We start from the raw sequence: 13,870 nt of genomic DNA on the forward strand, positions 1-13,870 counted from the left end.
TGTGGCCACCTGAACACCCATGGGATGCACTCACGCACCCCCTCTCCCTCCCCCCCCCCCCCACACACCCTTAGCACTGCTCAGATACAGCACCGGAGCTTTAATGCTCCACAACGGGAAGGCTTGGAAGAGTTAAATGTTGACTACACACATAATACTCTGGGGAGACATTTTCTTTTATGTTTCTGACATATTTGTGCCTCCTTCTTAAAGCATAATTGGAAATTGAAGCCAAGGCTGATGTATTGGAGGTTAAATGAAATTAGCACTTACACAGCTTGGGAAGTGAATGATAGGCAATTGCTTTGCCTGCAATAAGATGATGACAGTGACTGCATGATTTGAAGTTGGTCCCAGTCCTTTGGTGAGAAATGCTTTCTGCTACTCTCTGTAGTGCAAAAAGATTAATTTGAAAATCAAGCCCATTTCCCCTGACTATTTGTAGCTTGATTTGTATCCTGAATCTTTTCTATATTGCAGGGGTGCAAATTAATGTCGATATCACACCCTCGGCCTATTTGTCAGGGGCATCAGCACTTCAAGAAAAGGGCTCTGAGCATCCCCTGCGAAAGCTACCACGGAAATATTAAGCTCACTTCTGAAATGGTCCTTATGCTAGCCGATACAGTAATATGGAGCATCTCCTCTCTTTTTCTTCACAGGTGTTCCAGAGGCGGCAGAACGGCCAAACTGATTTTTTCCGGAAATGGGCTGATTATCGTGTTGGCTTTGGGAATCTGGAGGATGAGTTTTGGCTAGGTAACATCCATTTTGTGTTTTTTCTGCACAGGCTGCCCTGGGTTTCTGTCTGTCTCTATCCCTTCTGTGTCTGCCTGGGATTGTCAGAAGTGTGTGTCCATTGAGCAGTTGACAGCATGTGAATTGCTTTTGCGCCTCTTGCTCCGTTTGGCTCCACTATTGATCTGTTTTTATCTGACTGTGGTGCTTTCCTCTTTGCTCTGTCTCTTCCCATCCTCATTAATAGTCTTTTATGCTGATGGATCTTGACATGAGGCAAGTACAAAGACAAGGATCTGCCTGGTATGGGCCTGGTAGGGAACGGAGCACAGGAAGGAAGCAATGGACAGGCTGGCCCTGTCTCGGAAGCTAGGCAACCAGCTAGCCAGCCTGCAGGGTAGAGAGAGAAATGAGACTCTGCTGGGTTCCTGGGAGACTGTTGTTATCTGCCGTGGGAGGGGGCGGGGGAAAATGAGAGTGACATTAGAGGTGGTTTCCTAGAGGTGTGTCACAGCAGGAAGTTTAGATGGAGGTTTAGGTGGGTACGGGAAGATAAACACAGTCACATTTTTATGCTGGCTCATAAGCAGACAGAGTGTGAATGCCTACATTTCTCTAAGATTTTCCTAATGGTTGATAAAGGGAGGCAGAGAAAAACAAATAAATGATGGTGTTAGATACTTGCACTCTTCTCTCTCCAATACCTGCCACGTTCTTGTTCAAGCCTCACAGTCTTCGAGGGTGGTGAGCTCCCTACCCTCAGGGTAACCTCATTGCCTACATGGCTCTAGAATGATCTTCCTCCTGTCCTGAATCTGAGGGAAGGGTAACAAGCTCCTCAGCCAAGGTGCAAGACCTTTTAATCTCCTTCTTTCTGGATCCTTCTTTCCACCTTCTCTTTATCCCATCCCACTTCCCCAGCACCCACCTTCCATGTACAACCATGGAAGCTTCCTCTTCAAGAAACACTCCTTTAGCCAATTTTCCCTTCCTCACCTTGGTATCTACCTACTTATATCCAAAAGCCAAGTTAAGTAACTCTTCCTCTGTAGAAGCCATACTGACTTTTTTTCTTCCATTGCCTGTGAGATCATTGGCCAAGTTCCCATATGGCCTGAATCATAGTATCTATTTTACTTTATCAGTTTAGACTATATTGTATGTTTCTTGGGGTCTCACCATTCCTCTTTAGACATCACTACCTAAAACTGCCAGAGATACACGTATCTCAAGTGTAAATATCAATTAATGATAAGAATTCATTGAGTATTAGTTAGATAGCCAAATCTATGAAATAAAAATGTTCGGTAAGAACCTTATAAAAACACTCAGAATTCAAACAAGCAGAAAAATGTGCTTTGATTTACAACATTTTTTTTTCAAACAGCTTGGGAGCCAGTAATACCCATGAATCAATGTAGACATAAGTAGTCAAGACTCATGGCTACAAAAACCTAAGCCACTGTGCACCCGGTTCACAGTTTCTATCATTTCTGTGAAACATGTGAACTATTCGCCACTTAAATGTTCTATATATCACTTTCTATTTAATTAAATATTTGTTTTAAAGAAGCTTTATCCGCTGCTAAAAAATGGAAAGGTAGTTGTTGTGTGCCATAAATAAAAAGATGCCTCGAAAGTAAAAGTATCGTTTAAAACTGAAGAATGAGAAGAGAGCAACATTAATATGATTAAACGACAGTTACATGCAAGAATACCAAGTCTATTGTCGCTGCTGCAGCTGCTGCTGAATGATGATCAGAAAGGGCTCTGTGTTCAGCCAACCGTGAAATACTAGAATAAACTGGGACTGGGAGTTGAGATTAGGGTCAAGGTTAGGGTTTCGCTTCCATCTTAATTTAAGAAAAGCTGAGTTGGAACGTAGAACCATCCCTGTTTGTTCAAGGTTACTTAGAGCTTTGTTCCCACTTGTGTCTCCTCTCACTAGAGACGCCCTTTCACCCCCAGACTAACTGATAGACGACTGACCCCAGGGATTAGAGGTGGAAAGATCAGGGGAATAGGAAAGAGGAGGGGTAGAAGAGGGAGAGCAGGAATCCTTTTGACACATGCAAATCGGGGACAGGGAGGAAACCCTCTGAGCAGATGCAAGGAATAAGCCAGAGAAGGAAGAAAATGTGGTCAGGTCAGCTGCCGGAGAAGCTTGTTACAGAACCCAGAAGCTGGAAAGAGAAGCCTTGACATAAGGTAAATGAGGCATGTTAGTTATTTCTCCCCATCACTGCAGCAAAGTAACCAACAAAAGCAACTTAAAGACAAGAGGGCTTATTCTTGCTCCTAGCTGGAGGATCCAGGCCATCATGGCATCAGGCCTGATGGGGGCAAAGGAGGCAGTCAGTCATGTGGCATCCAGAATAGAAACTGCAAAGAGATGGAATTCAGCACTCTTTCTCCTATTTCTTCCGTCCAGGCTCCCATCCCAAATGATTATCCAGCTGGCATTCCGGGAGGTTCTTCCTACCACAATTAGTCTAATCTAGACAGTCCCTCAGACAGATCCAGAGGTTTCTGTCCAAAGGCACTTCTAAATCCAGTCAAGGTGACAATGAAGATGTCCCCCCATAGGAGGCTATGTAGCTGAGCAGCAATACTCTATGGCCAGTAACTCTAGCCCCCCCCCACCCCCAGCCTTTGTTCTAAATTAGGTTTTCTGGGACCAGATCCTAAAGAGGGATTCTCATTCAAGTTATTTACTGGGGTGAGTTCTTATTTAAGTGGGATACTGAGAAGAGAGTTGAAAGAACAAGGAGAGATCCAGGAAAACCATAACACTGGGCATTGATTGAAGACTCCCTTTATATGGAGTCCAAGAGATGCTCTGGAGCATGAACTCCCGTCGGGCAAGGAAGCTAGTCTTCTGTACCTCCACTTCAGTCACTGCCCAGAGTCTGCTCTGAGGTATGAGGAGAAGGAAGAAGTAAAACTCAACCCTCAGAGAGGCAGCTGTAAGCCACCCACAGTCCACCTGTCTAGCAGCTAGGGGTCGGGCTCCCTAGATGCTAAAGCACATCCAGGCACATCACCAGCAAACAGCACCTGCCTAAGTCAAGGACAGGCTGTGGGTCCGCAGCTCCACAAACAATATTTGAAAGCCTTCTGCTTGCAATCAAGGTAAAGCTTTAAATCTTAAGCAGGTAAATGAACCAAAGACCTAGGCCCTTGGCCACCCACTTCACCCTCTGAACCCTCTCCCACAAAAAAAAAAAAAAAAAAAAAGAGGGACGTTTAAGTCATCTCTAAATTTCCTAGTACCTATACCACTGTTTATTTCTAAATCATGGCACGCTAAGATAGCTGGAGTCACATCAAATCGAAAAGGATCCAGCTTCCCCAGGGCAGATAGAAACCTGGAAGGCTCAGCGTCCTCAGCAATACAAGGTCAATGGCTCAAAGTTTAGGTAGCTAGGTCAAAATCAGAAAAAGGGGTATGAGAAAATATCAGTTCAGGGTTCTGCCTGAACTCTGATTTAAAGGGTTTTATACTTTATAAGAATTTCTTATCCCAAGGCCTGAAATGCTGAGAGGGCAAGTGAGTGGGAGTTTAGAAGGACAGGTGAAGAGTAGCCATAGCAGATAAACATGTAGCATATGATGACCCAAAAAGAAATGGAGCCAGGAGGCAACTAGAAACAGAGATGCTCCCCAACTTATAATAGGGGGCTGCACATCTCCAGCGAAAATTCCAGGTAAGCTGAAAGGGTGTTTAATGTAATAACCTACTAAGCATCACAGGTGAGCTACACAGTGTTCTGCCCTAGTGGTCACATGATTGACTGGGAGCTGTGCTCGGCGGAGCTGATGCCCAGCCTAAGGAGACAGTATAGCATGGTGAATCTCTAGCCTAGAGAAAGGCCCAAATGCAAAGTGCAGTTTCTAACAAATGCAGATAGCTTTAACACCATCATAAGATGGAAAATTCAAAAGTTCAGTTATCACAAACCCACGACTCTCCATTTCTCTGACCTGTTTCTGGAGGCCCCAGGAATCCTGGACAGGAGGGAAGGGCAGCACAATGCAACGTGGCCTGAGTCTTGAAGCTGCAAGGAACCCCTTCTGTGTCTGGGTATCTTAGATTCTCTTGACCACATGTTTCTACCTGTTGCTTCGTAAAGCACACACCAAAAGGATCACACTTTTTCAAGACTTCTTGAGTTTTTGCTACCATCATTTGACATAGAAGATTTGGGGAAACATGGCCAAGAATCTTGAGTTTGGGGGCTTGTCAGTAACTAGGTCAAGATTAGATGGTAGGAACCAATGTTACCTGGGGTGACTCCTCACAAGAGGACAGCTAGAGCCTAGCGGGGTCTGTTTGAAACCAGCCTCAGGGTGGAAGGCAGAACGATGTGGGTAACCAACTCCTTCTCCATAGCATGTTTCCCTCCCATTGCCAAAGCTGCTGGGGCGAGACTCAGTACACAGTCTGTTCTTCTCCACAGGGCTAGATAACATCCACAGGATAACAGCCCAGGGCCGCTACGAGCTGCGAGTTGATATGAAGGACGGGCAGGAGGCAGCCTTCGCCTACTATGACAAGTTCGCTGTAGAGGACAGCAGAAGCCTATACAAGCTCCGCATAGGAGGCTACAATGGCACTGCAGGTACCCGGGGGCACCTCGCTGACTCCATGGGCAATGGGTGTGTGTTCCAGTCCTGAGCTGCAGAGGAAGCAGCAGAACTCACCGAGTTCATAAGCTATCTGCTAGCCGTGAAGGAGACAGTTGGGCCATTCACACCAATTCCTCCTATCCATTCAGGAGACCAGGAATCAATTATTAGAGCTTTAGTTTTCTCCCATGGAAAAGTATAAATAGTGATAGCATCTCGAAAATTATGTCCCATTTTACAGAATAGTCAGAAATTTTGCTGTAAGTGCAATATGTCTATAAAGTTTACTTGGAAAGAATGTCATGGGAGAGCAAAGGGTTGCTTATCTAGATTAACCTCTGTGGGCTCCCATTTGAAGAGGGCAGAACTATTTCTCAGTAGGTGTCTCCTTACAATGGCAACTAGGAAAATGACCTTTGAACTAAGGAAACAATTCAGATGCCCCAATCTTTAAGATGCTCCCTGTCTTAGGGTTTCTATTGCTGCAATGAAACACTGTGACCAGAAAGCAAGTTGGAGAGGAAAGAGTTTCTTTGGCTTACACTTTCGGATCATAGTCCATCATTGGAGGAAGTCAGAACAGAAACTCAGCCAGGGCTAGAACCTAATGCAGAGGCCATGGAAGGGTACTGCTCACTGGCTTGTTTAGCCTGCTTTTCTATAGAACCCAGGACCACCAGCCCAGGGATGGCACCACCCACCATGGGCTGGGTCCTTCCACATTGATCACCAATTGAGAAGATGTTTTCCAGCTGGGTTTCCTGGAGGCATTTCCTCAACTGAGGCCCCTTCCTCTCTGATGACCCCACCTTAGTTGACATACAAAACCAGCCAGTAGAGTCCCCCTCCCCCAAACATCAGCAGTCACCCTAGCACACCATGAAGGAGCAAAGGACATTGCTCAAATGTTTCACTGGCCATGCTGCCTTTGTTCTGCCAGTGTACCTGGTCGGGTTTCCAGTGTTGATTTTTATGGCATTTTTACCCAGCAGAACAACCATCTGTTTCTGCGCTATGTACTCACAGTTCCATGAGAACACCTCACCCGAGCTAGCCCTTAGCTGTTGCCTAATGTGCTCTATTACAGCACATTTCATGAAGCCTGTTCTACCGGGTATACTGCTGTTTGGTACATGGGGTTACAGGACATCTCAGTTCTCTGATTTTAGAGTTAAGTGCTGGTGTTTAATTTTGGCAGCATTTCCTATGACTCTTGGAATTAAAATGAACCTCGAGGTGTTACCCCTCCAATTACTGCATCTGCTCCATTGTTTCCGTTCTCAGCCAGGTATTGTTACTCTACAGAGAAAACACCGTCCCTTTGCTATTGTTCACAGCTGAGTCACTCACAGGAGCAATCAGAGAAGCCTGAAGAGCCCCAACAAAAGGTCCAATTTGCCACACTTTGAGCATAAAACAGCCATTGAAATGGACATTAAACAAGATGTCAGACTAAATCATTTCAAAAACTCACCATTTACTATTCACTCCCTAGAATTAGAATTGCACCTACAGAGAAACCTTTCACGCTTCTCCTCCAGGAAAAGAAACAAGCCGCCTACCTCAGTTCTGGTCTCCCTCACCCCTCTGCTCCATCTTTCTCTCTTCAATCTCATTTATTGTCTGTCTACCTTGGGTTCCAGGCCAATTTCTCTCTGCACCCCAGAGGGCAGAATTGTTAAGACTGCATGCCCCTCCCCTGGGTCAGAGGCCAGTGCTTCCTAAAGCTTGGCTGGTCAAATTAATGGTGATTCATCCTCTTCAATTGATAAAACCCTGGGTTTATTTAGGCTACACCATTTCTGGCTCCACTGGCAACCAGCCACCCCAGGGCCTCCAGCATTTCTGATGGCCCTCAAGCTCCAAGACTACTGAGATTCAACCTGAGACTTCCAAACGGTGCCATCAGTAAGGGCAGAGCAACTCTTCCTGCCCAGTTTCAGGGGACTCTTACAGAGTAACCACCTAGTTTAAAACAGAAAATGCTGGAAAGTAGCTTTCTGCGTAATAAATTGTAGTCTTAGGTTAAGGATACTCATATAAGGGTGTCTGTATTGTATGCAAAGGATCTTTAAAATCTGCCTATTAGTCTGAAACCACGACCAAAAAGCAAGAAGTTGCAGAAAGACTAAGAACAGTGGAGGGGAAGACTTGATGGGCTCCTTTGGGCCAGCTGTATGGTTGCAAGGAACAAGACCGGAGGGCAGTGACACCTATTAGAGCATACCGAAGGTTGAGATGGACAGATTGAGCACTAAGGCTAACCTGGACTATATAAGAAGAGTAAAAAAGGGGGGGGGGTAGTGGAAGAGAAGAGGGAGGGAGAGAGGGGCAGAGAGAAGAAAGGAGACAGAAAGATTAATTCCCGAAAGTCTTGGCACTGAAGGAGAAATTGAGTCTTTACATGGAGGGAGGTCTTGTAAGTCCGTAGTGGCATAATGGGATTTGGGTTTTAGAAAGATCTCTAGGACAGCCCCAAGCAGGATACGGGAAATCTGAGGGAAGAACAGAGAGAGCAACTGGTGGCTGCTGTATTAATCCTGATGGGAGATAACAGGAGCCCTTGCTAATGTCAGAGCCGTGAGAAACCAACTGGTGAGAGACCAACTGGTGGCTGCTGTATTAACCCTGATGGGAGATAACAGGAGCCCTTGCTAATGTCAGAGCCCTGAGAAAGGTATGAATCTGAACAGCCGCTCAAGAGAGAAAGCCAGGGCTTAGCTCACATCCTCACGTCTTAAATATGCGAGGTGCATGTATGGGGCACAAATGAGGAGGGAGGGTACAAAGACCAAGGGGACCGCGTCTGAAACTATTGGTCGGCAGCATCAAAGTAGAAACCAGAAAGAACTGGTGAGAGAATAAGGATGTAGTTACTCCAGCGTGCAGAAGGTGAGATGACATGAACATGCGCAGACACAAACCCACCAGTGAACTGATGTCAGCAATGGGGCGCTGGAGGGTAAAACTGAACCCAGAACTTTTAAGGTAATGGGTTTGAGTAGGACTTGGGATAAAAGAGGTGAAGGTGATATTTAAGAGGGGAAGAGGAAAATATATTTCCTGCCTTTTTCAAGCAGGACTAGAAAGAAAAACTGTTTCAGTCGGTGGGGTTGGCTCTGGATGAGTACAACGTCTGAATCCTTCAAAATCATATGGAGATGTGATGAATATGAAGCATTTGCCTCTGGACTCCCCTGTAAGACTGACTGGCCAGAGTTCACAGAAGTACTGAGTGGACGCCAGGGGCATACGTTGGCTGCCATAGAGTCAGAACTATGCCCCTCTTAGAGGAAAGCGATGTTAAACATATCTACCACAATTTTCATTCAACAAACAATGTGAGTTACTCCCCAGCATCTCCAGCCACAAATCCAACCACAGGTTTTATAGCAAGCGAATGGCGGTCTGATTCTCATCTTGAATAATCAGTTCACCTAAGCCACTACACAACATCACTGACAAGGAAACACTCAGTCCCCATTTGTCTCTGAGAGAAAATCTCACTGCAGTGTTAGGCAGCCTATCTGGTGGTATTAGGAATTTCCCTTTTCCTATGCAGCCAAAATTTCCCTCTTTGCAGTCTCTGCGCACCCACCTCCCATTTCCCCACAGAGTTTATTTATATGTTCTTCTTTTGCAACAGCTCATCATGTATTTGGCAATGATGACCATGGGTACTTTCTCCCCACCTAAGCCTGCTTCCCCCTAAGACACAGCGCATGCTCCTGCCCACTGCTCCTTTGGCATTGGTTATGATGCCCCCATCACCCTGGTTGTTGTAGATTGTAACTCTGGGTGCCCTTGTTCCTCTTCACAGGCAGAACCAAGTTCTCAGGAGTGAGGTAGTGGGTGCAGACTGATCAGGGCCAGCAAGCACAGGGGAAAGGCAGGATGAACTTACACAGTGGAGATCCAGAATGGTCCAAATCATCGTGGATCCCTGCTGTCTCCAAAGGACACAATGGGAACCTGAGTGTTACGTGTCCCAGAAAAGCCTAGGGGAAATAGACAGCGGTGTTAAGATGGAGCTATATGGATAAAGTTCCCAGCACAAAGAAGTGGATTAGAGAGGGAAACAGTGACACCCCCCCCCCCCCCGTGAGGTAATGAGGTAATATGGAAGGAAGGCTCAGCTTAGCCATGTTGTGGCTCAGAAGGAGCAGAAGAGGTAAGCCAGGGTTCCATGTGGAAACAGACTCCTAAATGCTTCCGATTTTCACTTTTGCAGGAGACTCCCTCAGCTATCACCAGGGACGCCCTTTCTCCACGGAGGACAGAGACAACGATGTTGCAGTCACCAACTGTGCCATGTCATACAAGGGTGCTTGGTGGTATAAGAACTGCCACCGGACCAACCTCAACGGGAAGTACGGGGAGTCCAGGCACAGTCAGGTAGGCCATGTTCTGGCTGTGCTCAGTGGTCCAGAGGACAGAACCCGTTTAAAAAGAAGTTCTAGGAGCCCGAGAAAAGACCACACAAAGAGCACTTTGTGGGAGGAGATCAATTCGTCACAGACTTAGTGGCACTTTAAAAGCAGGCCCCAAAAGGAAGAGAGCAGAAACCTAAATAACCAGGGCTATTTCCCAAAGAGACTGCAAGTCCACAGTCTGGGCTAGGTGACAGTGGAACACACTCAGGGAACCCCTTCAGTTCTTGGCAAACCCAGAGATTGCTCACCCCAGGTGGAAACCACCCAAGTCTCTGTATCACAAAGGAGCTGTTCACAACTACACTATTCAAAATGCTTCCTCCTAGTTGGGCTCTTGACACTCGCCATAGTCACCCTAGTGCAAGAAACCCCTGAAGGCAAAAACATAAAACTGGCAATAAGAAATGTCCCACAACTTGCCTTGTATAAAGCCCCAGACCTGTTTAAAGGGAAGGCTAGAAGGAGACCCAGCTCTCTTTGTCACACAGGGAACCCTGCAGAAACTGCTAGTGGCCGGAGAAGAGCTAAACCCATAGTGGATCTCTTCTGATCCAGCCATTCTCTTCTTCTCCAGCTGTGGGGGCAGGGGCATCTGACATGTTCCTCTCTCTCACACGCAGGGGATCAACTGGTACCACTGGAAAGGCCATGAATTCTCCATCCCCTTTGTAGAAATGAAGATGCGGCCCTACAACCACCGGCTCACGGCCGGGAGAAAACGGCGAGCCTTGAAATTCTGAGCACTGGGCAGCCAGCCACCAGCCAGACGATCTTTTTTGTCATTTGTTTGTATTTTATAATATGAGACAAGGGGGGAGGGGCAACAGTAACGTGCTTTACAACATACTCAGAGCATCTGAAGGAAGCAGGGATCAGTTAGGTACCATCTGCCCATAGTTTCTGCTGCCTTGGAGCCTGACCCTCGGGCTACATGCTCCCTGCTAATCAGTCCTCCATAATCATCCCCTCTTTTCTCACAGAGGAGGAAAACTGGGGAGTTGAAAACACAATTCAAAAACAGACCATAAAATACAGATTGTTATGGTGACAGGCACACACACACACACACACCTTCTTCCTCTACTATCTTCTGAGACACCTTCCTCTTCTAAATAATAGTAAACTGGTCACAGCCAACCATGGCCAGGTAACCACACCAGTGCAGGGGAGCTCCAGTAAGAAAGCTTGGCCAGTCTCCTCTTAAGAGGGAAGACACCTGCCACACCCCAACACAACAGCCCAAGTTCATTGAAATGAGCTAAAGATTTTCACATTCTGACACTTAACATGCAGGAGGAGTGGCTTCTCTTCCAGCTCCACCCCTTCTCTAGTTCTATCCCTTAGAGCCTATAGACCTAACAACCCAATCATTGTTTAAAACTCCAGTTGCCAAAGTTGTCTGCCAGTGTCCCTGGGTGTCAGAAGCCACTGTCATGAAATGACTTTGGTGGTGAGACTTGGAGAAGGGTTTTGTTTTTAACTTACATCAGGCATTGAGAAGGGACAGGAGTAGAAATCAGGGCACCTACCAGGGAGTCTGTAAGTCCCACTGGAAACTGACCTTACTTAGAGATTCTTTTTTTGCATTTCTGATCAAAGTTACCATGCATTCCTTCCCCTGATGTCCTAGTTGAAGGTCTCTAGTTCTGTCTTCAGCCAGGCTACCCTCAGTGCAAGTGGCTTAGCAATAATCAGGGGAAGAAGTTGTATGAGCATCAGCCATTCTGCTGACTAATATATCGCCCTAGGAGGAGAGAGAATGGTTGTTCTGGTCTTTTGTTTTGGTCCTGTGGTAGGTAGAGCCGACCCCTCCAAGAGGTGAGATCATGAGAAACATTTTCCACACCCCTTTATTATTCTGCTTTGGGAATAAAAATGAAAAGTGCCAGAGGAAATTGCATTTCAAACTCCAAAGGTGAGAGGAGCGAACCCTCCGCCCCCACATGATTTGATTTTTAAGCCCCGGGGAACTGGAGGCTATAGAAGCCATGACCTCTCAGTTTCTTCTCAAATCAAAACCCAGCCAGTCTTCCCTGCAGCATCTGCCCAAACTGCACCAAGGTTCTCAGCTGGTCTCTCCTTGTCCTCACTCCTGCCTGAGGCCCCACTGTGTCCGCTACAGGGCCCATGGCTGCCATCTGGGGCATCTTGTACCTTTGCCAACCAAGTTACAGATCTAACAGACACTATCTAACCAAGCTTAGGACCAGAAGCAACAGCCTTCTTGGAGGACAATCACACACCTAGCATCGTGAAGTTGGAGTCAGCTTGCCATTTTCTCCATCTTTGTGATGGAGACTCACTGCCAGACTCATGGCCAAACAATACAAGTAGAGTTTTTATTTCTTAATCCAACATGTACTTCAAACAGCTAAGAGAAAGAAGAATAAAGAGGAACCTATAAGTTATATGAGATTTAACTATATAGCCCAACCATGCAGCATTGGAGGTAAACACACTCAGTTAGGGACTTGAGGGCTGTGATATAGGGCCACCTCTAAGACCTTGATGGGTTTATTCACATCTTTGGGCCTCAGGTTCTTCACCTATCGAATTGGAGCTTAGGCCAAAAGGATTTCTAACACCCTTTCAGTTTTCAGCCCATAATTTGAATCTGTGATAGGAAACACGGGATCAAAGTTGGCCTTGGTTCACCATCACAATTAAGGAAAAGTCAGAATTCCCACAGAGGAGATGGAGGAAGGGAAGGGAAAAAGGGGAGGGAAGGAGACGGTTTCAGAACTCTCTCTCTCTCTCTCTCTCTCTCTCTCTCTCTCTCTCTCTCTCTCACACACACACACACACACACACACACACAGAGAGAGACAGAGACAGAGACAGAGAGAGAACAATGCCAAGAGAAGCTGAAGTCATTATGTATTGTGTCTGTGCATGAGAGCCAAGGGCCTGGGTGTGCCCGTACAGCCCACCTCATCAAGGAAGCCGAAATGGAACAAGATTGCAAGTCATCAGTTCCAGGGAAAAATCAAGAAACATCAATGGAAATCTAAACCTGCCTTTCATGGGAACTATTTTATCCTGTGGAACATTTTTTTATAAATAGTATCAGCAGCATCACCTGGAATCGTTTAAAGGAATTGTAAAGGAAGGAAGGGACTTCAAAGATCAGCTCATCTGACCTTCTGTAAAAGGGTTTCTAGATTCCTTTTGTTAAGGAGAGAGAGAGACCCACACCAAACTATGTTTTGAAGAGACTGTGCAGTCCACTGTCTTCCCAAGATCCGTGGCCAGCTTGATGCAAAACATGTGAACTTGACTGACTTAACACTCTGCACCTCTTCACTGGGCTTCTTAAAGATTCCTATTTTATCTGCTCCTTCCCACACCTGGTTTTGTTCCTGACGAGGCAGGCAACAATACTCAGCACCCATCCTAAGCACCCAACTTACCCATAAAGGATTAGGATTGACTTGAAGTGGACCCTGTTAAGAAGATGAGTGTAATTGCAGACACTTTAGAATACACACTTACAGGAAAACCCAAACAATAACAACCAGTCAGTAGTGACCGCCAAGGATTCACGGCCTAGAATCGAGAGCCAGGCGGCTCTGCTCTTCCTCTTTGCATGCCCTGTTGCTGATTGTTTCCAGCATATTGAATTCGCATTTTCCAAGGGCTGCCTCTGGAAGAGACTGACTGGGAAGACTCTTCGTCTGGGATGACAAACCTGAAGAAGGTACTAGCCTTCAGAACATACTTTTGGGTAAAGGGGACTTGATGAGGGGACAACATCGTCGTGTTCACAGCACCCAGACACCTACTTACCTGCTTTTGAAAAGCGGGGAATGATGGAGCGTGGTTCCTCTGGTTCCAGGTGAGCTCAGGCCAAAGAAGAGCCCAGAACTCATTAAACAGGAGATTGGTTTGTAAAAGAATAGCAACATGGCAGCAGGAAAAAGTGAAGCAAATGTCTATGGATGTTTAGATTTCCCCTCTCCCAGCTACCAATATCCTATCTCTAAAGAGGTGAGGTTCACCCCTAATATCTCGGTGCCTTCCACTGGGGAGCCAATCAGCTCCTCACAGACCGAACACTCATTTCAAAGGTA

At 46.3% G+C, this 13,870-nt stretch overlaps 1 protein-coding gene across 6 annotated transcripts in view; it reads left to right on the forward strand.

Moving 5' to 3' along the window:
• Tnr (tenascin R) overlaps positions 1-12,536 on the forward strand; it is a 432,460-nt gene extending 419,924 nt beyond the window's left edge. For all 6 annotated transcript variants that reach the window (XM_005363935.3, XM_026787587.1, XM_026787586.1 and 3 more), the window contains 4 exons: positions 663-759; positions 5,199-5,360; positions 9,599-9,762; positions 10,421-12,536. In XM_005363935.3, coding sequence (XP_005363992.1) covers positions 663-759; positions 5,199-5,360; positions 9,599-9,762; positions 10,421-10,540 — 543 coding nt within the window. In that variant the 3' untranslated portion in view covers positions 10,541-12,536. The remainder of the gene's footprint in view (positions 1-662; positions 760-5,198; positions 5,361-9,598; positions 9,763-10,420) is intronic.
• The last annotated feature ends 1,334 nt before the right edge of the window (positions 12,537-13,870 follow it).

This window comes from Microtus ochrogaster (genome assembly GCF_000317375.1).
Source record: "Microtus ochrogaster isolate Prairie Vole_2 chromosome 6 unlocalized genomic scaffold, MicOch1.0 chr6_random_2, whole genome shotgun sequence".
Lineage (NCBI taxonomy): Eukaryota > Metazoa > Chordata > Mammalia > Rodentia > Cricetidae > Microtus > Microtus ochrogaster.